Source organism: Oncorhynchus mykiss, chromosome 19 (assembly GCF_013265735.2).
Source record: "Oncorhynchus mykiss isolate Arlee chromosome 19, USDA_OmykA_1.1, whole genome shotgun sequence".
In the NCBI taxonomy this organism is placed as follows: Eukaryota; Metazoa; Chordata; class Actinopteri; order Salmoniformes; family Salmonidae; genus Oncorhynchus; species Oncorhynchus mykiss.
Window position 1 is genome coordinate 65,556,521 of NC_048583.1, and position 22,457 is coordinate 65,578,977.

The window sequence follows — 22,457 nt, forward strand, 5'->3', positions numbered from 1 at the left end:
AACAGCTCAATAGATTGGAGGTTCCTTTTTTTTGGAAGAACATACCGACCATAACAGGAGTAAATAAAGCTATTTCCTGGTTAAAGAACAGCTCAGGATACATCCCTCTCTGTCCCTGTATGTCCCGCTCTGTCCCTGTATGTCCCTCTCTGTCCCTCTCTGTCCTTGTATGTCCCTCTCTGTCCCTGTATGTCCCTCTCTGTCCCTGTATGTCCCTCTCTGTCCCTGTATGTCCCTCTCTGTCCCTGTATGTCCCTCTCTGTCCCTTTTCATTGATCAGCCATCTGACTTTGTGACTGGCGAGGACAGTCACACTAAAACATTATGGCAGTTTGTGTGAGCTGTCATTAAATGTAGATGTTGTCATTTAACTCTTCAACCGTCCTCTGTCTATAGTAAGGTTGCTAAGTCGGAAACTGATCTGACTGATCTGTCCTCTCCTATAGGCTAACCTCTGACCCTTTCTTGCTCTCCTATTGGTTGACTAATCTGTCCTCTCCTGACCCTTTCTCGCTCTCCTATTGGCTGACTGGTCTGACCTTTGACCTCTTCTCTCTCCTATAGGCTGACGGGTCCCTCAGGGTTCCTGACAGACGGACCAGGGAACTACAAGTACAAGACCAAGTGCACCTGGCTCATTGAGGGAACGTCAGTTTAACTTTAGACTAATAGCACAACAACAGCATGCCTGTACCCTGCACAATGTCACTGAAAGATAGGCCCAATCTACAGTCAGTGTCAGTTTATTAGGTACACCAACCACCCTGTTCACCTACAGACGGTGAGTCGCGTGGCTGTGGCTTGCTATATAAAGCAGGCAGACGGCCATCCAAGTATTCCGTTACCGTTTGTTGAACGGTAGAATGAGCAAAACCAGTGACCTAAGAGACTCTGAGCGTGGTATAGTTGTCGGTGCCGGGCACGCCGGTTCCAGTATCTCAGAAACCGCTGCACTACTGGGCCTTAAACACCCAACAGTATCTAGGTGTTTTACAGAGAATGGTGTGACAAACAAAACACATCCAGTCAGCAGCAGTCCTGTGGGTGAAGACATCTGGTTGATGAGAGAAGTCCAAGGAGAATGGAAAGAATGGTGCAGGCTAACAGGCACAAACAGACATAACGGTGCAGTACAACAGTGTGCAGAACAGCATCTCGGAACACAACTCGTTGGTCCTTGTCATAGATGGGCTGTTGCAGCAGACGATGGACAACTGAGGAGTGGCAAAACGTCACCTGGTGCCACGAATCCTGGTTCCATGCTGATGGCAGAGCCAGGATATGGCCCCATCCTGCCTGGTGTCAACGGTACAGGCTGGTGGTGTAATGCTGTGGAGAATATTTTTCTGGCACACATTAGGTCCCTTGATACCAATTGAGCAACGTTTCCATCCCTGAACAAATCAGTCTGTTTTGGAGGCCAAGGGGGGGGGGGGGGCGACCCGGGACTGTTCTGGAGGCCAAGGGGGGGGGGCCGACCCGGGACTGTTCTGGAGGCCAAGGGTAGGGGGCCGACCCAGGACTGTTCTGGAGGCCAAGGGGGGGGCCGACCCAGGACTGTTCTGGAGGCCAAGGGGGTGGGCCGACCCGGTACTGTTCTGGAGGCCAAGGGGGTGGGCCGACCCGGTACTGTTCTGGAGGCCAAGGGGGGGGGCCGACCCGGTACTGTTCTGGAGGCCAAGGGGGGGGGACCAACCCAGTACTGTTCTGGAGGCCAAGGGGGGGGGGGGGGGGGCCGACCCGGGGCTGTTCTGGGGGCCAAGGGCTGGGCCGACCCGGGGCTGTTCTGGAGGCCAAGGGGGTGGCCAACCCGGGGCTGTTCTGGAGGCCAAGGGGGTGGCCGACCCGGTACTGTTCTGGAGGCCAAGGGGGGGGGACCAACCCAGTACTGTTCTGGAGGCCAAGGGGGGGGGGGGGGCCGGGGCTGTTCTGGAGGCCAAGGGGGTGGCCGACACGGGGCTGTTCTGGAGGCCAAGGGGGTGGCCGACCCGGTACTGTTCTGGAGGCCAAGGGGGGGGGGACCAACCCAGTACTGTTCTGGAGGCCAAGGGGGGGGGGGGGCCCGACCCGGGGCTGTTCTGGGGGCCAAGGGGGTGGCCGACCCGGGGCTGTTCTGGAGGCCAAGGGGGTGGCCGACCCGGGGCTGTTCTGGAGGCCAAGGGGGTGGCCGACCCGGGGCTGTTCTGGAGGCCAAGGGGGTGGCCGACCCGGGGCTGTTCTGGAGGCCAAGGGGGTGGCCGACCCGGGGCTGTTCTGGAGGCCAAGGGGGTGGCCGACCCGGGGCTGTTCTGGAGGCCAAGGGGGTGGCCGACACGGGGCTGTTCTGGAGGCCAAGGGGGTGGCCGACACGGGGCTGTTCTGGAGGCCAAGGGGGTGGCCGACCCGGGGCTGTTCTGGAGGCCAAGGGGGTGGCCGACCCGGGGCTGTTCTGGAGGCCAAGGGGGTGGCCGACCCGGGGTTGTTCTGTAGGCCAAGGGGGTGGCCGACCCGGGGCTGTTCTGGGGGCCAAGGGGGTGGCCGACCCGGGGCTGTTCTGGAGGCCAAGGGGGTGGCCGACCCGGGGCTGTTCTGGAGGCCAAGGGGGTGGCCGACCCGGGGCTGTTCTGGAGGCCATGGGGGTGGCCGACCCGGGGCTGTTCTGGAGGCCACGGGGGTGGCCGACCGGGGCTGTTCTGGAGGCCACGGGGGTGGCCGACCCGGGGCTGTTCTGGAGGCCAAGGGGGTGGCCGACCCGGGGCTGTTCTGGAGGCCAAGGGGGTGGCCGACCCGGGGCTGTTCTGGAGGCCAAGGGGGTGGCCGGCCCGGGGCTGTTCTGGAGGCCAAGGGGGTGGCCGACCCGGGGCTGTTCTGGAGGCCATGGGGGTGGCCGACCCGGGGCTGTTCTGGAGGCCATGGGGGTGGCCGACCCGGGGCTGTTCTGGAGGCCAAGGGGGGGACCGACCCAGTACTAGATGGGTGTACCTAATAAACTTAGTGTATATAGCCAAGCTTCTCTTAAAGATCAACCAAAAATATGTTGCTATTTATTAACTGAAAGGTATACCAAGTGATAAGCTAAGCTTCATAATATGCAGTGATGTTTGTGTTAACTGGTTTTGCTGGTTCATTCTCTATGCAAATAGAGATGTTTCATTTACATGAAGCGTGCAGGGCACACAGTTATCAGGGCACACAGTTACCCGGGCACACAGTTATCAGGGCACACAGTTATCAGGGCACACAGTTATCAGGGCACACGGTTATCAGGGCTCTAATAGGGCTCTGTGACCAGGACCCATAGGGCTCTAATAGGGCACTTTGACCAGGACCCATAGGGCTCTAATAGGGCTCGTTGACCAGGACCCATAGGGCTCTAATAGGGCACTGTGACCAGGACCCATAGGGCTCTAATAGGGCTCGTTGACCAGGACCCATAGGGCTCTAATAGGGCACTTTGACCAGGACCCATAGGGCTCTAATAGGGCTATTTGACCAGGACCCATAGGGCTCTAATAGGGCTATTTGACCAGGACCCATAGGGCTCTAATAGGGCTATTTGACCAGGACCCATAGGGCTCTAATAGGGCTCTTTGACAAGGACCCATAGGGCTCTAATAGGGCACTTTGACCAGGACCCATAGGGCTCTAATAGGGCTATTTGACCAGGACCCATAGGGCTCTAATAGGGCTATTTGACCAGGACCCATAGGGCTCTAATAGGGCTCTTTGACCAGGACCCATAGGGCTCTAATAGGGCTCTTTGACAAGGACCCATAGGGCTCTAATAGGGCACTTTGACCAGGACCCATAGGGCTCTAATAGGGCTATTTGACCAGGACCCATAGGGCTCTAATAGGGCTATTTGACCAGGACCCATAGGGCTCTAATAGGGCTATTTGACCAGGACCCATAGGGCACTTTGACCAGGACCCATAGGGCTCTTTGACCAGGACCCATAGGGCTCTAATAGGGCTCTTTGACCAGGACCCATAGGGCTCTAATAGGGCACTTTGACCAGGACCCATAGGGCTCTAATAGGGCTATTTGACCAGGACCCATAGGGCACTTTGACCAGGACCCATAGGGCTCTAATAGGGCTCTTTGACCAGGACCCATAGGGCTCTAATAGGGCACTGTGACCAGGACCCATAGGGCTCTAATAGGGCACTGTGACCAGGACCCATAGGGCTCTAATAGGGCACTGTGACCAGGACCCATAGGGCTCTAATAGGGCACTGTGACCAGGACCCATAGGGCTCTAATAGGGCACTGTGACCAGGACCCATAGGGCTCTAATAGGGCACTGTGACCAGGACCCATAGGGCTCTAATCGGGTTTGTTGACCAGGACCCATAGGGCTCTAATAGTGCTCTTTGACCAGGACCCATAGGGCTCTAATAGGGCTCGTTGACCAGGACCCATAGGGCTCTAATAGGGCTCTGGTCTAAAGTAGTGCATTATATAGAGAATAGGGGGCCATTTGGGAGACAGTCTTCTAGTACAACCCTACTGACCTTCAGCACTGGGCATCTGGTGCTGAGACAGAAGGACATGATTGTGGTTGTAATAGCCAACATATCCGTGACCATATATGGACAAGTTCCCTCTTTCCCAACAACCATTCTCTTTGACCCTTCTGCCTCTAAATGATGATATTTGTGAACATGTAAATTATTCCAGAGGTGAAGAGACGTTGAATTGATTTTTTTTTACAAGCATTGCCAAGTGTTCCATGAGTTTTTACAGTGACAACATTTTGAACACTTGTGGGTTTTCTGCTCTGCTGAACTTCAACCATATCCATATGTATCTTAACAGTGTCTCCTAGACCTGAGGTTATCCATATGTATCTTAACAGTGTCTCCTAGTCCTGAGGTTATCCATATGTATCTTAACAGTGTCTCCTAGACCTGAGGTTATCCATATGTATCTTAACAGTGTCTCCTAGACCTGAGGTTATCTATATGTATCTTAACAGTGTCTCCTAGTCCTGAGGTTATCCATATTTATCTTAACAGTGTCTCCTAGTCCTGAGGTTATCTATATGTATCTTAACAGTGTCTCCTAGTCCTGAGGTTATCCATATGTATCTTAACAGTGTCTCCTAGACCTGAGGTTATCCATATGTATCTTAACAGTGTCTCCTAGTCCTGAGGTTATCCATATGTATCTTAACAGTGTCTCCTAGACCTGAGGTTATCCATATGTATCTTAAGTGTCTCCTAGACCTGAGGTTATCTATATGTATCTTAACAGTGTCTCCTAGTCCTGAGGTTATCCATATTTATCTTAACAGTGTCTCCTAGTCCTGAGGTTATCTATATGTATCTTAACAGTGTCTCCTAGTCCTGAGGTTATCCATATGTATCTTAACAGTGTCTCCTAGACCTGAGGTTATCTATATGTATTTTAACAGTGTCTCCTAGTCCTGAGGTTATCTATATGTATCTTAACAGTGTCTCCTAGTCCTGAGGTTATCCATATGTATCTTAACAGTGTCTCCTAGTCCTGAGGTTATCCATATGTATCTTAACAGTGTCTCCTAGTCCTGAGGTTATCCATATGTATCTTAACAGTGTCTCCTAGACCTGAGGTTATCCATATGTATCTTAACAGTGTCTCCTAGACCTGAGGTTATCTATATGTATCTTAACAGTGTCTCCTAGACCTGAGGTTATCCATATTTATCTTAACAGTGTCTCCTAGTCCTGAGGTTATCCATATTTATCTTAACAGTGTCTCCTAGACCTGAGGTTATCCATATGTATCTTAACAGTGTCTCCTAGTCCTGAGGTTATCCATATGTATCTTAACAGTGTCTCCTAGACCTGAGGTTATCCATATGTATCTTAACAGTGTCTCCTAGTCCTGAGGTTATCTATATGTATCTTAACAGTGTCTCCTAGACCTGAGGTTATCCATATGTATCTTAACAGTGTCTCCTAGTCCTGAGGTTATCCATATGTATCTTAACAGTGTCTCCTAGACCTGAGGTTATCCATATGTATCTTAACAGTGTCTCCTAGACCTGAGGTTATCTATATGTATCTTAACAGTGTCTCCTAGACCTGAGGTTATCCATATTTATCTTAACAGTGTCTCCTAGTCCTGAGGTTATCCATATTTATCTTAACAGTGTCTCCTAGACCTGAGGTTATCCATATGTATCTTAACAGTGTCTCCTAGTCCTGAGGTTATCCATATGTATCTTAACAGTGTCTCCTAGACCTGAGGTTATCCATATGTATCTTAACAGTGTCTCCTAGTCCTGAGGTTATCTATATGTATCTTAACAGTGTCTCCTAGACCTGAGGTTATCCATATGTATCTTAACAGTGTCTCCTAGTCCTGAGGTTATCCATATGTATCTTAACAGTGTCTCCTAGTCCTGAGGTTATCCATATGTATCTTAACAGTGTCTCCTAGTCCTGAGGTTATCTATATGTATCTTAAGTGTCTCCTAGACCTGAGGTTATCCATATGTATCTTAACAGTGTCTCCTAGACCTGAGGTTATCCATATTTATCTTAACAGTGTCTCCTAGTCCTGAGGTTATCCATATTTATCTTAAGTGTCTCCTAGTCCTGAGGTTATCTATATGTATCTTAACAGTGTCTCCTAGACCTGAGGTTATCCATATGTATCTTAACAGTGTCTCCTAGACCTGAGGTTATCCATATGTATCTTAACAGTGTCTCCTAGTCCTGAGGTTATCCATATGTATCTTAACAGTGTCTCCTAGTCCTGAGGTTATCCATATGTATCTTAACAGTGTCTCCTAGACCTGAGGTTATCCATATGTATCTTAACAGTGTCTCCTAGACCTGAGGTTATCTATATGTATCTTAACAGTGTCTCCTAGACCTGAGGTTATCCATATTTATCTTAACAGTGTCTCCTAGTCCTGAGGTTATCCATATTTATCTTAACAGTGTCTCCTAGACCTGAGGTTATCCATATGTATCTTAACAGTGTCTCCTAGTCCTGAGGTTATCCATATGTATCTTAACAGTGTCTCCTAGACCTGAGGTTATCCATATGTATCTTAACAGTGTCTCCTAGACCTGAGGTTATCTATATGTATCTTAACAGTGTCTCCTAGACCTGAGGTTATCCATATGTATCTTAACAGTGTCTCCTAGTCCTGAGGTTATCCATATGTATCTTAACAGTGTCTCCTAGACCTGAGGTTATCCATATGTATCTTAACAGTGTCTCCTAGTCCTGAGGTTATCTATATGTATCTTAACAGTGTCTCCTAGACCTGAGGTTATCCATATGTATCTTAACAGTGTCTCCTAGTCCTGAGGTTATCCATATGTATCTTAACAGTGTCTCCTAGACCTGAGGTTATCCATATGTATCTTAACAGTGTCTCCTAGTCCTGAGGTTATCTATATGTATCTTAACAGTGTCTCCTAGACCTGAGGTTATCCATATGTATCTTAACAGTGTCTCCTAGTCCTGAGGTTATCCATATGTATCTTAACAGTGTCTCCTAGACCTGAGGTTATCCATATGTATCTTAACAGTGTCTCCTAGACCTGAGGTTATCTATATGTATCTTAACAGTGTCTCCTAGACCTGAGGTTATCTATATGTATCTTAACAGTGTCTCCTAGACCTGAGGTTATCTATATGTATCTTAACAGTGTCTCCTAGTCCTGAGGTTATCCATATGTATCTTAACAGTGTCTCCTAGTCCTGAGGTTATCCATATGTATCTTAACAGTGTCTCCTAGACCTGAGGTTATCCATATGTATCCTGAGGTTATCCATATGTATCTTAACAGTGTCTCCTAGACCTGAGGTTATCCATATGTATCTTAACAGTGTCTCCTAGACCTGAGGTTATCTATATGTATCTTAAGTGTCTCCTAGACCTGAGGTTATCCATATGTATCTTAACAGTGTCTCCTAGACCTGAGGTTATCCATATGTATCTTAACAGTGTCTCCTAGTCCTGAGGTTATCTATATGCATCTTAACAGTGTCTCCTAGACCTGAGGTTATCTATATGTATCTTAACAGTGTCTCCTATACCTGAGGTTATCCATATGTATCTTAACAGTGTCTCCTAGTCCTGAGGTTATCTATATGTATCTTAACAGTGTCTCCTAGACCTGAGGTTATCCATATGTATCTTAACAGTGTCTCCTAGTCCTGAGGTTATCCATATGTATCTTAACAGTGTCTCCTAGACCTGAGGTTATCTATATGTATCTTAACAGTGTCTCCTAGTCCTGAGGTTATCCATATTTATCTTAACAGTGTCTCCTAGACGTGAGGTTATCTATATGTATCTTAACAGTGTCTCCTAGACCTGAGGTTATCTATATGTATCTTAACAGTGTCTCCTAGACCTGAGGTTATCCATATGTATCTTAACAGTGTCTCCTAGACGTGAGGTTATCCATATGTATCTTAACAGTGTCTCCTAGTCCTGAGGTTAGCTATATGTATCTTAACAGTGTCTCCTAGACCTGAGGTTATCCATATGTATCTTAAAAGTGTCTCCTAGTCCTGAGGTTATCCATATGTATCTTAACAGTGTCTCTTAGACCTGAGGTTATCCATATGTATCTTAACAGTGTCTCCTAGTCCTGAGGTTATCTATATGTATCTTAACAGTGTCTCCTAGACCTGAGGTTATCCATATGTATCTTAACAGTGTCTCCTAGTCCTGAGGTTATCCATATGTATCTTAACAGTGTCTCCTAGACCTGAGGTTATCCATATGTATCTTAACAGTGTCTCCTAGTCCTGAGGTTATCCATATGTATCTTAACAGTGTCTCCTAGACCTGAGGTTATCCATATGTATCTTAACAGTGTCTCCTAGTCCTGAGGTTATCCATATGTATCTTAACAGTGTCTCCTAGACCTGAGGTTATCCATATGTATCTTAACAGTGTCTCCTAGTCCTGAGGTTATCCATATGTATCTTAACAGTGTCTCCTAGACCTGAGGTTATCCATTATGTATCTTAACAGTGTCTCCTAGACCTGAGGTTATCTATATGTATCTTAACAGTGTCTCCTAGACCTGAGGTTATCTATATGTATCTTAACAGTGTCTCCTAGTCCTGAGGTTATCCATATGTATCTTAACAGTGTCTCCTAGACCTGAGGTTATCCATATGTATCTTAACAGTGTCTCCTAGTCCTGAGGTTATCCATATGTATCTTAACAGTGTCTCCTAGACCTGAGGTTATCTATATGTATCTTAACAGTGTCTCCTAGTCCTGAGGTTATCCATATTTATCTTAACAGTGTCTCCTAGTCCTGAGGTTATCCATATGTATCTTAACAGTGTCTCCTAGTCCTGAGGTTATCCATATGTATCTTAACAGTGTCTCCTAGTCCTGAGGTTATCCATATGTATCTTAACAGTGTCTCCTAGTCCTGAGGTTATCTATATGTATCTTAACAGTGTCTCCTAGTCCTGAGGTTATCCATATGTATCTTAACAGTGTCTCCTAGTCCTGAGGTTATCCATATGTATCTTAAGTGTCTCCTAGTCCTGAGGTTATCTATATGTATCTTAACAGTGTTTCCTAGTCCTGAGGTTATCCATATGTATCTTAACAGTGTCTCCTAGACCTGAGGTTATCCATATGTATCTTAACAGTGTCTCCTAGTCCTGAGGTTATCCATATTTATCTTAACAGTGTCTCCTAGTCCTGAGGTTATCCATATTTATCTTAACAGTGTCTCCTAGACCTGAGGTTATGTATATTTATCTTAACAGTGTCTCCTAGTCCTGAGGTTATCCATATGTATCTTAACAGTGTCTCCTAGTCCTGAGGTTATCCATATGTATCTTAACAGTGTCTCCTAGTCCTGAGGTTATCCATATGTATCTTAACAGTGTCTCCTAGTCCTGAGGTTATCTATATGTATCTTAACAGTGTTTCCTAGTCCTGAGGTTATCCATATGTATCTTAACAGTGTCTCCTAGACCTGAGGTTATCCATATGTATCTTAACAGTGTCTCCTAGACCTGAGGTTATCCATATGTATCTTAACAGTGTCTCCTAGTCCTGAGGTTATCCATATTTATCTTAACAGTGTCTCCTAGTCCTGAGGTTATCCATATGTATCTTAACAGTGTCTCCTAGTCCTGAGGTTATCTATATGTATCTTAACAGTGTCTCCTAGACCTGAGGTTATCTATATGTATCTTAACAGTGTCTCCTAGTCCTGAGGTTATCCATATTTATCTTAACAGTGTCTCCTAGTCCTGAGGTTATCCATATTTATCTTAACAGTGTCTCCTAGTCCTGAGGTTATCCATATGTATCTTAACAGTGTCTCCTAGACCTGAGGTTATCCATATGTATCTTAACAGTGTCTCCTAGACCTGAGGTTATCCATATGTATCTTAACAGTGTCTCCTAGACCTGAGGTTATCCATATGTATCTTAACAGTGTCTCCTAGACCTGAGGTTATCCATATGTATCTTAACAGTGTCTCCTAGTCCTGAGGTTATCCATATGTATCTTAACAGTGTCTCCTAGTCCTGAGGTTATCTATATGTATCTTAACAGTGTCTCCTAGTCCTGAGGTTATCGATATTTATCTTAACAGTGTCTCCTAGTCCTGAGGTTATCCATATGTATCTTAACAGTGTCTCCTAGACCTGAGGTTATCCATATGTATCTTAACAGTGTCTCCTAGTCCTGAGGTTATCTATATGTATCTTAACAGTGTCTCCTAGTCCTGAGGTTATCCATATTTATCTTAACAGTGTCTCCTAGTCCTGAGGTTATCCATATTTATCTTAACAGTGTCTCCTGGACCTGAGGTTATCTATATGTATCTTAACAGTGTCTCCTAGTCCTGAGGTTATCTATATGTATCTTAACAGTGTCTCCTAGACCTGAGGTTATCTATATGTATCTTAACAGTGTCTCCTAGTCCTGAGGTTATCTATATGTATCTTAACAGTGTCTCCTAGTCCTGAGGTTATCCATATTTATCTTAACAGTGTCTCCTAGTCCTGAGGTTATCCATATTTATCTTAACAGTGTCTCCTGGACCTGAGGTTATCTATATGTATCTTAACAGTGTCTCCTAGTCCTGAGGTTATCCATATTTATCTTAACCTCAGGACTAGGAGACACTGTTAAGACAAATATGGATAACCTCAGGACTAGGAAACACTGTTAAGATAAATATGGATAACCTCAGGACTAGGAGACACTGTTAAGATACATATAGATAACCTCAGGACTAGGAGACACTGTTATCTATATGTATCGTAACAGTGTCTCCTAGTCCTGAGGTTATCCATATTTATCTTAACAGTGTTTCCTAGTCCTGAGGTTATCCATATTTGTCTTAACAGTGTCTCCTAGACCTGAGGTTATCCATATTTGTCTTTACATTGTTTCCTAGTCCTGAGGTTATCCATATTTATCTTAACAGTGTCTCCTAGACCTGAGGTTATCTATATTTATCTTAACAGTGTCTCCTAGTCCTGAGGTTATCCATATTTATCTCAACAGTGTCTCCTAGTCCTGAGGTTATCCATATTTATCTTAACAGTGTCTCCTAGACCTGAGGTTATGTATATTTATCTTAACAGTGTCTCCTAGACCTGAGGTTATCCATATTTATCTTAACAGTGTCTCCTAGTCCTGAGGTTATGTATATTTATCTTAACAGTGTCTCCTAGACCTGAGGTTATCCATATTTATCTTAACAGTGTCTCCTAGTCCTGAGGTTATGTATATTTATCTTAACAGTGTCTCCTAGTCCTGAGGTTATCCATATTTGTCTTAAGTGTCTCCTAGACCTGAGGTTATCCATATGTATCTTAACAGTGTCTCCTAGACCTGAGGTTATCCATATTTATCTTAACAGTGTCTCCTAGACCTGAGGTTATCCATATTTATCTTAACAGTGTCTCCTAGACCTGAGGTTATCCATATTTATCTTAACAGTGTCTCCTAGACCTGAGGTTATCCATATTTATCTTAACAGTGTCTCCTAGACCTGAGGTTATCCATATTTATCTTAACAGTGTCTCCTAGTCCTGAGGTTATCCATATTTATCTTAACCTCAGGTCTAGGAGACACTGTTATCTATATTTAGCTTAACAGTGTCTCCTAGTCCTGAGGTTATCTATATGTATCTTAACAGTGTCTCCTAGACCTGAGGTTATCTATATGTATCTTAACAGTGTCTCCTAGACCTGAGGTTATCCATAATTAGCTTAACAGTATCTCCTAGACCTGAGGTTATCCATATTTAGTTGAACTAAAGGCTAATAGTTTTTTTCCAACCAAAGGCCTGACTGTGTTCTGTCTCTGTCCTGCAGGCCCAACAGCATCCTCAGACTGAGGCTGGACCACTTTGCTACAGAGTGCAGCTGGGACCACCTGTATGTGTACGATGGGGACTCTATCTACACTCCTCTACTGGCTGCCTTCAGGTGGGTACAGGGAGGACGATGGAGGTGGTGATTGTAGATGGAGGTGGTGATTGTAGATGGAGGTGGTGATTGTAGATGGAGGTGGTGATTGTAGATGGAGGTGGTGATTGTAGATGGAGGTGGTGATTGTAGATGGAGGTGGTGATTGTAGATGGAGGTGGTGTTGATTGTAGGTGGCGGTGATGGTTATTGTAAATGGAGGTGGTGATTGTAAATGGAGGTGGTGATTGTAAATGGAGGTGGTGATTGTAAATGGAGGTGGTGATTGTAAATGGAGGTGGTGATTGTAAATGGAGGTGGTGATTGTAAATGGTGGTGGTGTTGATTGTAGGTGGTGGTGATGGTTATTGTATGTGGCGGTGATTGTAGATGGTGGTGATTGTAGGTGGTAGTGGTGTTGATTGTAGGTGGTGGTGATGGTGTTGATTGTAGGTGGTGATGATGGTGTTGATTGTAGATGGTGGTGGTGGTGGTGATTGTAGATGGTGGTGGTGGTGATTGTAGGCGGTGGTGATGGTGATTGTAGATGGTGGTGATTGTAGGTGGTGGTGGTGTTGATTGTAGGTGGTGGTGATGGTGTTGATTGTAGATGGTGTTGATTGTAGATGGTGGTGGTGGTGATTGTAGGCGGTGGTGATGGTGGTGGTGATTGTAGATGGTGTTGATTGTAGATGGTGGTGGTGGTGGTTATTGTAGATGGTGATGGTGTTGATTGTAGGTGATGGTGGTGGTGATTGAGGTGGTGGTGATTGGAGGTGATGGTGGTGGTGATTGTAGATGGTGGTGGTGATGATTGTAGGTGATGGTGGTGGTGATTGAGGTGATGGTGGTGGTGATTGGAGGTGATGGTGGTGGTGATTGTAGATGGTGGTGTTGATTGTAGACGGTGGTGGTGTTGATTGTAGGTGGTGGTGATGGTTATTGTAGATGGTGGTGATAGTGTTGATTGTAGGTGGTGTTGGTTGTAGGTGGTGGTGATGGTTATTGTAGATGGTGGAGGTGGTGGTGGTGATTGTAGGTGATAGTGGTGGTGATTGTAGATGGTGGTGGTGATTGTAGATGGTGGTGGTGATTGTAGGTGGTGGTGGTGATGATGGTGTTGATTGTAGATGGTGGTGGTGGTGATTGTAGGCGGTGGTGGTGGTGATTGTAGATGGTGGTGATTGTAGGTGGTGGTGGTGTTGATTGTAGGTGGTGGTGATGGTGTTGATTGTAGATGGTGTTGATTGTAGATGGTGGTGGTGGTGATTGTAGGCGGTGGTGATGGTGGTGGTGATTGTAGATGGTGTTGATTGTAGATGGTGGTGGTGGTGGTTATTGTAGATGGTGATGGTGTTGATTGTAGGTGATGGTGGTGGTGATTGAGGTGGTGGTGATTGGAGGTGATGGTGGTGGTGATTGTAGATGGTGGTGGTGATGATTGTAGGTGATGGTGGTGGTGATTGAGGTGATGGTGGTGGTGATTGGAGGTGATGGTGGTGGTGATTGTAGATGGTGGTGTTGATTGTAGACGGTGGTGGTGTTGATTGTAGGTGGTGGTGATGGTTATTGTAGATGGTGGTGATAGTGTTGATTGTAGGTGGTGTTGGTTGTAGGTGGTGGTGATGGTTATTGTAGATGGTGGAGGTGGTGGTGGTGATTGTAGGTGATAGTGGTGGTGATTGTAGATGGTGGTGGTGATTGTAGATGGTGGTGGTGATTGTAGGTGGTGGTGGTGATGATGGTGTTGATTGTAGATGGTGGTGGTGGTGATTGTAGGCGGTGGTGGTGGTGATTGTAGATGGTGGTGGTGGTGGTGATTGTAGACGGTGATGGTGGTGATTGTAGATGGTGTTGGTGTTGATTGTAGATGGTGATGGTGGTGATTGTAGATGGTGTTGGTGGTGATTGTAGATGGTGGTGGTGATGATTGTAGGTGATGGTGGTGGTGATTGAGGTGATGGTGGTGGTGATTGGAGGTGATGGTGGTGGTGATTGTAGATGGTGGTGGTGGTGTTGATTGTAGACGGTGGTGGTGTTGATTGTAGGTGGTGATGATGGTTATTGTAGATGGTGGTGATGGTGTTGATTGTAGGTGGTGTTGGTTGTAGGTGGTGTTGATTGTAGGTGGTGGTGATGGTTATTGTAGATGGTGATTGTAGGTGATGGTGGTGGTGGTGATTGTAGGTGGTGGTGGTGATTGTAGATGGTGGAGGTGGTGGTGGTGATTGTAGGTGGTGGTGGTGGTGATTGTAGATGGTGGTGATTGTAGATGGTGGTGGTGGTGGTGGTGATTGTAGATGGTGGAGGTGGTGGTGGTGATTGTAGGTGGTGGTGGTGGTGGTGATTGTAGATGGTGGTGATTGTAGATGGTGGTGGTGGTGGTGATTGTAGACGGTGGTGGTGTTGATTGTAGATGGTGATGGTGTTGATTGTAGGTGGTGTTGATTGTAGGTGGTGGTGATGGTGGTGATTGTAGATGGTGGAGGTGGTGGTGGTGATTGTAGATGGTGGTGGTGATTGTAGGTGATGGTGGTGGTGATTGTAGATGGTGGTGGTGTTGATTGTAGGTGGTGATTGTAGGTGGTGGTGGTGGTGGTGATGATTGTAGGTGATGGTGGTGGTGATTGTAGATGGTGGTGGTGGTGGTGATTGTAGATGGTGGTGGTGGTGATTGTAGATGGTGGTGGTGGTGATTGTAGGTGGTGGTGGTGATGATTGTAGGTGATGGTGGTGGTGATTGAGGTGATGTTGGTGGTGATTGAAGTGATGGTGGTGGTGATTGTAGATGGTGGTGGTGGGGATTGTAGATGGTGCTGGTGGTGATTGTTGGTGATGGTGGTGGTGATTGGAGGTGATGGTGATGGTGATTGTGGATGGTGGTGGTGGTGATTGTAGATGGTGGTGGGGATTGTAGATGGTGGTGGTGTTGATTGTAGATGGTGGTGGTGGTGATTGTAGATGGTGGTGGTGGTGATTGTGGATGGTGGTGGTGGTGTTGATTGTAGACGGTGGTGGTGGTGATTGTAGATGGTGGTGGGGATTGTAGATGGTGGTGGTGTTGATTGTAGATGGTGGTGGTGGTGATTGTAGATGGTGGTGGTGGTGATTGTAGATGGTGCTGGTGGTGATTGTTGGTGATGGTGGTGGTGATTGGAGGTGATGGTGGTGGTGATTGTGGATGGTGGTGGTGGTGTTGATTGTAGACGGTGGTGGTGGTGATTGTAGATGGTGGTGGTGGGGATTGTAGATGGTGGTGGTGTTGATTGTAGATGGTGGTGGGGATTGTAGATGGTGGTGGGGATTGTAGATGGTGGTGGTGGTGATTGTAGATGGTGCTGGTGGTGATTGTTGGTGATGGTGGTGGTGATTGGAGGTGATGGTGGTGGTGATTGTAGATGGTGGTGGTGGTGTTGATTGTAGACGGTGGTGGTGTTGATTGTAGGTGGTGATGATGGTTATTGTAGATGGTGGTGATGGTGTTGATTGTAGGTGGTGTTGATTGTAGGTGGTGGTGATGGTTATTGTAGATGGTGATTGTAGTTGGAGGTGTTGGTGGTGATTGTAGATGGTGGTGGTGATGATTGTAGGTGATGGTGGTGGTGATTGAGGTGATGGTGGTGGTGATTGGAGGTGATGGTGGTGGTGATTGTAGATGGTGGTGGTGGTGTTGATTGTAGACGGTGGTGGTTGTAGGTGGTGGTGATTGTTATTGTAGATGGTGATTGTAGGTGGAGGTGGTGGTGGTGATTGTAGATGGTGTAGGTGGTGGTGGTGATTGTAGGTGATTGTGGTGGTGATTGTAGATGGTGGTGGTGGTGATTGTAGGTGGTGGTGATGATTGTAGATGGTGGTGGTGATGATTGTAGGTGATGGTGGTGGTGATTGGAGGTGATGGTGGTGGTGATTGGAGGTGATGATTGTAGATGGTGGTGGTGGTGATTTTAGATGGTGGTGATGATTGTAGATGGTGGTGGTGATTGTAGGTGATGGTGGTGTTGGTGATTGTAGATGGTGGTGGTGATTGGAGGTGGTGGTGGTGATTGGAGGTGGTGGTGGTGGTGGTGATTGTAGATGGTGGTGGTGATTGTAGATGGTGGAGGTGGTGGTGATTGTAGGTGATAGTGGTGAGTGGAGGTGATGGTGGTGATTGTAGGTGATGGTGGTGGTGCTTGTAGATGGTGGTAGTGATTTGTAGGTGGTGGTGAGTGTAGATGGTGGTGGTGATTGTATGTTTGTGGTGGTGGTGATTGTAGATGGTGATTGTAGATGGTGGTGGTGATTGTAGGTGATAGTGGTGAGTGGAGGTGATGGTGGTGGTGATTGTAGGTGATGGTGGTGGTGGTTGTAGGTGATGGTGGTGGTGATTGTAGGTGATGGTGGTGGTGATTGTAGATGGTGATGGTGGTGATTGTACATGGTGGTGGTGGTGATTGTAGGTGATGATTGTTGGTGATGGTGGTGGTGGTGATTGTAGGTGGTGGTGGTGGTGATTTGGTGATGATTGTAGGTGGTGGTGGTGATTGTAGGTGGTGGTGGTGGTGAGTGGAGGTGATGGTGGTGGTGGTGATTGTAGGTGATGGTGGTGATTGTAGATGGTGGTGGTGATTGTAGGTGATGGTGGTGATTGGAGGTGGTGGTGGTGATCGTAGGTGATGGTGGTGGTGATTGTAGGTGATGGTGGTGATTGTAGGTGATGGTGGTGGTGATTGTAGGTGATGGTGGTGGTGATTGTAGATGGTGGTGGTGGTGATTGTAGGTGGTGGTGGTGATTGTAGATGGTGGTGGTGGTGGTGATGATTGTAGCTGATGGTGGTGGTGATTGTAGATGATGGTGGTGGTGATTGGAGGTGATGGTGGTGGTGGTGATTGTAGATGATGGTGGTGGTGGTGATTGTAGATGGTGGTGGTGATTGTAGATGGTGGTGGTGATTGTAGATGGTGGTGGTGATTGGAGGTGGTGGTGGTGCTTGTAGGTGGTGGTGATTGTAGGTTTGTGGTGGTGGTGGTGATTGTAGGTTTGTGGTGGTGGTGATTGTAGGTTTGTGGTGATTGTAGGTTTGTGGTGGTGGTGATTGTAGGTTTGTGGTGGTGGTGATTGTAGGTTTGTGCTGGTGGTGATTGTAGGTTTGTGGTGATTGTAGGTTTGTGGTGGTGGTGATTGTAGGTTTGTGGTGATTGTAGGTTTGTGGTGGTGGTGATTGTAGGTTTGTGCTGGTGGTGATTGTAGGTTTGTGGTGATTGTAGGTTTGTGGTTGTGGTGATTGTAGGTTTGTGGTGGTGGTGATTGTAGGTTTGTGGTGGTGGTTATTGTAGGTTTGTGGTGGTGGTGATTGTAGGTTTGTGGTGATTGTAGGTTTGTGGTGATTGTAGGTTTGTGGTGATTGTAGGTTTGTGGTGATTGTAGGTTTGTGGTGATTGTAGGTTGGTGGTGGTGATTGTAGGTTTGTGCTGGTGTTGATTATAGGTTTGTGCTGGTGGTGATTGTAGGTTTGTGGTGATTGTAGGTTTGTGCTGGTGGTGATTGTAGGTTTGTGCTGGTTGTGATTGTAGGTTTGTGGTGATTGTAGGTTTGTGGTGATTGTAGGTTTGTGGTGATTGTAGGTTTGTGGTGGTGGTGATTGTAGGTTTGTGGTGGTGGTGGTTGTAGGTTTGTGGTGATTGTAGGTTTGTGGTGATTGTAGGTTTGTGGTGATTGTAGGTTTGTGCTGGTGGTGATTGTAGGTTTGTGGTGATAGTAGGTTTGTGGTGGTGGTGATTGTAGGTTTGTGGTGGTGATTGTAGGTTTGTGATGGTGGTGGTGATTGTAGGTTTGTCGTGGTGGTGATTGTAGGTTTGTGGTGATTGTATGTGTGGTGGTGGTGATTGTAGGTTTGTGGTGGTGGTGGTGATTGTAGGTTTGTGGTGGTGATGGTGATTGTAGGTTTGTGGTGGTGGTGGTGATTGTAGGTTTGTCGTGGTGGTGATTGTAGGTTTGTGGTGATTGTAGGTTTGTGGTGGTGGTGATTGTAGGTTTGTGGTGGTGGTGATTGTAGGTTTGTGGTGTTTGTGGTGGTGGTGATTGTAGGTTTGTGGTGGTGGTGATTGTAGGTTTGTGCTGGAGGTTGTGATTGTAGGTGATAGTGGTGATTGGAGGTGGTAGTGGTGATTGATGGTGGTGGTGATTGTAGATGGTGGTGGTGGTGATTGTAGATGGTGGTGGTGGTGATTGTAGGTGGTGGTGGTGGTGGTGGTGATGATTGTAGGTGATGGTGGTGGTGATTGGAGGTGGTTGTGGTGATGATTGTAGATGGTGGTGGTGATTGTAGGTGATGGTGGTGATGATTGTAGATGGTGGTGGTGATTGTAGGTGATGTTGGTGATTGTAGATGGTGGTGGTGATTGGAGGTGGTGGTGGTGATTGGAGGTGGTGGTGATTGTAGGTGGTGGTGGTGATTGTAGATGGTGGAGGTGGTGGTGGTGATTGTAGGCGATGTTGGTAATTGTAGACGGTGGTGGTGATTGGAGGTGGTGGTGGTGATTGGAGGTGTTGGTGGTGGTGATTGTAGATGGTGGTGGTGATTGTAGATGGTGGTGGTGTTGATTGTAGGTGGTGATTGTAGATGGTGGGGTTGGTGATTGTAGATGGTGGTGGTGGTGATGATTGTAGGTGATGGTGGTGGTGATTGAGGTGATGGTGGTGGTGATGATTGTAGATGGTGGTGGTGATTGTAGCTGATGGTGGTGATGATTGTAGATGGTGGTGGTGATTGTAGGTGATGTTGGTGATTGTAGATGGTGGTGGTGGTGATTGGAGGTGGTGGTGGTGATTGTAGATGGTGGTGGTGATTGTAGATGGTGGAGGTGGTGGTGGTGATTGTAGGCAATGTTGGTGATTGTAGATGGTGGTGGTGATTGTAGATGGTGGTGGTGTTGATTGTAGGTGGTGATTGTAGATGGTGGTGGTGGTGATTGTAGATGGTGGTGGTGGTGATTGTTGGTGGTGGTGGTGGTCATGATTGTAGGTGATGGTGGTGGTGATTGAGATGGTGGTGGTGATTGTAGATGGTGGTGGTGGTGTTGATTGTAGACGGTGGTGGTGTTGATTGTAGATGGTGGTGATGGTTATTGTAGATGGTGGTGATGGTGTTGATTGTAGGTGATGTTGATTGTAGGTGGTGGTGATGGTTATTGTAGATGGTGATTGTAGGTGGAGGTGGTGGTGGTGATTGTAGATGGTGGAGGTGGTGGTGGTGATTGTAGGTGATAGTGGTGAGTGGAGGTGATGGTGGTGGTGGTGATTGTAGGTGATGGTGGTGGTGATTGTAGATGGTGGTGGTGATTGTAGATGGTGGTGGTGATTGTAGGTGGTGGTGGTGGTGGTGGTGTTGGTGATGATTGTGGTGGTGATGATTGTAGGTGATGGTGGTGGTGATTGGAGGTGATGGTGGTGGTGATTGGAGGTGATGATTATAGATGGTGGTGGTGATTGTAGGTGATGGTGGTGATGATTGTAGATGGTGGTGGTGATTGTAGGTGATGGTGGTGTTGGTGATTGTAGATGGTGGTGGTGATTGTAGATGGTGGAGGTGGTGGTGGTGATTGTAGGTGATAGTGGTGAGTGGAGGTGATGGTGGTGGTGATTGTAGGTGATGGTGGTGGTGATTGTAGGTGATGGTGGTGGTGCTTGTAGATGGTGGTAGTGATTTGTAGGTGGTGGTGAGTGTAGATGGTGGTGGTGATTGTATGTTTGTGGTGGTGGTGATTGTAGATGGTGATTGTAGATGGTGGTGGTGATTGTAGGTGATAGTGGTGAGTGGAGGTGATGGTGGTGGTGATTGTAGGTGATGGTGGTGGTGATTGTAGGTGATGGTGGTGGTGATTGTAGATGGTGATGGTGGTGATTGTAGGTGATGGTGGTGGTGATTGTAGGTGATGGTGGTGGTGGTGGTGATTGTAGATGGTGATGGTGGTGATTGTACATGGTGGTGGTGGTGATTGTAGGTGATGATTGTTGGTGATGGTGGTGGTGATTGTAGGTGGTGGTGGTGGTGATTTGGTGATGATTGTAGGTGGTGGTGGTGATTGTAGGTGGTGGTGGTGATTGTATATGGTGGAGGTGGTGGTGGTGAGTGGAGGTGATGTTGGTGATTGTAGGTGATGGTGGTGGTGGTGATTGTAGGTGATGGTGGTGGTGGTGATTGTAGGTGATGTTGGTGATTGTAGGTGATGGTGGTGATTGGAGGTGGTGGTGGTGATTGTAGGTGGTGGTGGTGGTGATTGTAGGTGATGGTGGTGGTGATTGTAGATGATGATGATGGTTGTGATTGGAGGTGATGGTGGTGATTGGAGGTGATGGTGGTGGTGGTGATTGGAGGTGGTGGTGGTGGTGATTGTAGATGGTGGTGGTGGTGGTGATTGGAGGTGGTGGTGGTGATTGTAGGTGATAGTGGTGAGTGGAGGTGATGGTGGTGGTGATTGTAGGTGATGGTGGTGGTGCTTGTAGGTGGTGGTGATTGTAGGTTTGTGGTGGTGGTGGTGATTATAGGTTTGTCGTGGTGGTGGTGATTGTATGTTTGTGGTGGTGGTGATTGTAGGTTTGTGGTGATTGTAGGTTTGTGGTGGTGGCGATTGTATGTTTGTGGTGATTGTAGGTTTGTGGTGATTGTAGGTTTGTGGTGGTGGTGATTGTATGTTTGTGGTGATTGTAGGTTTGTGGTGATTGTAGGTTTGTGGTGGTGGTGATTGTATGTTTGTGGTGATTGTAGGTTTGTGGTGATTGTAGGTTTGTGGTGATTGTAGGTTTGTGGTGGTGGTGATTGTAGGTTTGTGGTGGTGGTGATTGTATGTTTGTGGTGATTGTAGGTTTGTGGTGATTGTAGGTTTGTGGTGGTGGTGATTGTAGGTTTGTGGTGGTGGTGATTGTAGGTTTGTGGTGGTGGTGGTTGTAGGTTTGTGGTGATTGTAGGTTTGTGGTGATTGTAGGTTTGTGGTGATTGTAGGTTTGTGCTGGTGGTGATTGTAGGTTTGTGGTGATAGTAGGTTTGTGGTGGTGGTGATTGTAGGTTTGTGGTGGTGGTGGTGATTGTAGGTTTGTGATGGTGGTGGTGATTGTAGGTTTGTCGTGGTGGTGATTGTATGTTTGTGGTGATTGTATGTGTGGTGGTGGTGATTGTAGGTTTGTGGTGGTGGTGGTGATTGTAGGTTTGTGGTGGTGATGGTGATTGTAGGTTTGTGGTGGTGGTGGTGATTGTAGGTTTGTCGTGGTGGTGATTGTAGGTTTGTGGTGATTGTAGGTTTGTGGTGGTGGTGATTGTAGGTTTGTGGTGGTGGTGATTGTAGGTTTGTGGTGGTGGTGATTGTATGTTTGTGGTGATTGTATGTGTGGTGGTGGTGATTGTAGGTTTGTGGTGGTGGTGGTGATTGTAGGTTTGTGGTGGTGATGGTGATTGTAGGTTTGTGGTGGTGGTGGTGATTGTAGGTTTGTCGTGGTGGTGATTGTAGGTTTGTGGTGATTGTAGGTTTGTGGTGTTTGTGGTGGTGGTGATTGTAGGTTTGTGGTGATTGTAGGTTTGTGGTGGTGGTGATTGTAGGTTTGTGCTGGAGGTGGTGATTGTAGGTGATAGTGGTGATTGGAGGTGGTAGTGGTGATTGATGGTGGTGGTGATTGTAGATGGTGGTGGTGGTGATTGTAGATGGTGGTGGTGGTGATTGTAGGTGGTGGTGGTGGTGGTGGTGGTGGTGATGATTGTAGGTGATGGTGGTGGTGATTTAGGTGATGGTGGTGGTGATTGGAGGTGATGGTGGTGATTGTAGATGGTGGTGGTGATTGTAGGTGATGTTGGTGATGATTGTAGATGGTGGTGGTGATTGGAGGTGGTTGTGGTGATGATTGTAGATGGTGGTGGTGATTGTAGGTGATGGTGGTGATGATTGTAGATGGTGGTGGTGATTGTAGGTGATGTTGGTGATTGTAGATGGTGGTGGTGATTGGAGGTGGTGGTGGTGATTGTAGGTGGTGGTGGTGATTGTAGATGGTGGAGGTGGTGGTGGTGATTGTAGGCGATGTTGGTAATTGTA

At 46.9% G+C, this 22,457-nt stretch overlaps 1 protein-coding gene across 8 annotated transcripts in view; it reads left to right on the forward strand.

Annotated features, from left to right (window-relative positions):
- The window catches only part of LOC110498653 (attractin), a 258,850-nt gene that overhangs the window by 6,995 nt on the left and 229,398 nt on the right, over nucleotides 1-22,457 (forward strand). For 7 of the 8 annotated variants that reach the window (XM_036955432.1, XM_036955429.1, XM_036955430.1 and 4 more), the window contains exons 2-3: nucleotides 565-648; nucleotides 12,306-12,419. In XM_036955432.1, coding sequence (XP_036811327.1) covers nucleotides 565-648; nucleotides 12,306-12,419 — 198 coding nt within the window. Of the gene's footprint in view, nucleotides 1-564; nucleotides 1,309-12,305; nucleotides 12,420-22,457 lie in introns of all 8 variants that reach the window. The other variant, XM_036955433.1, reaches the window with a different exon arrangement.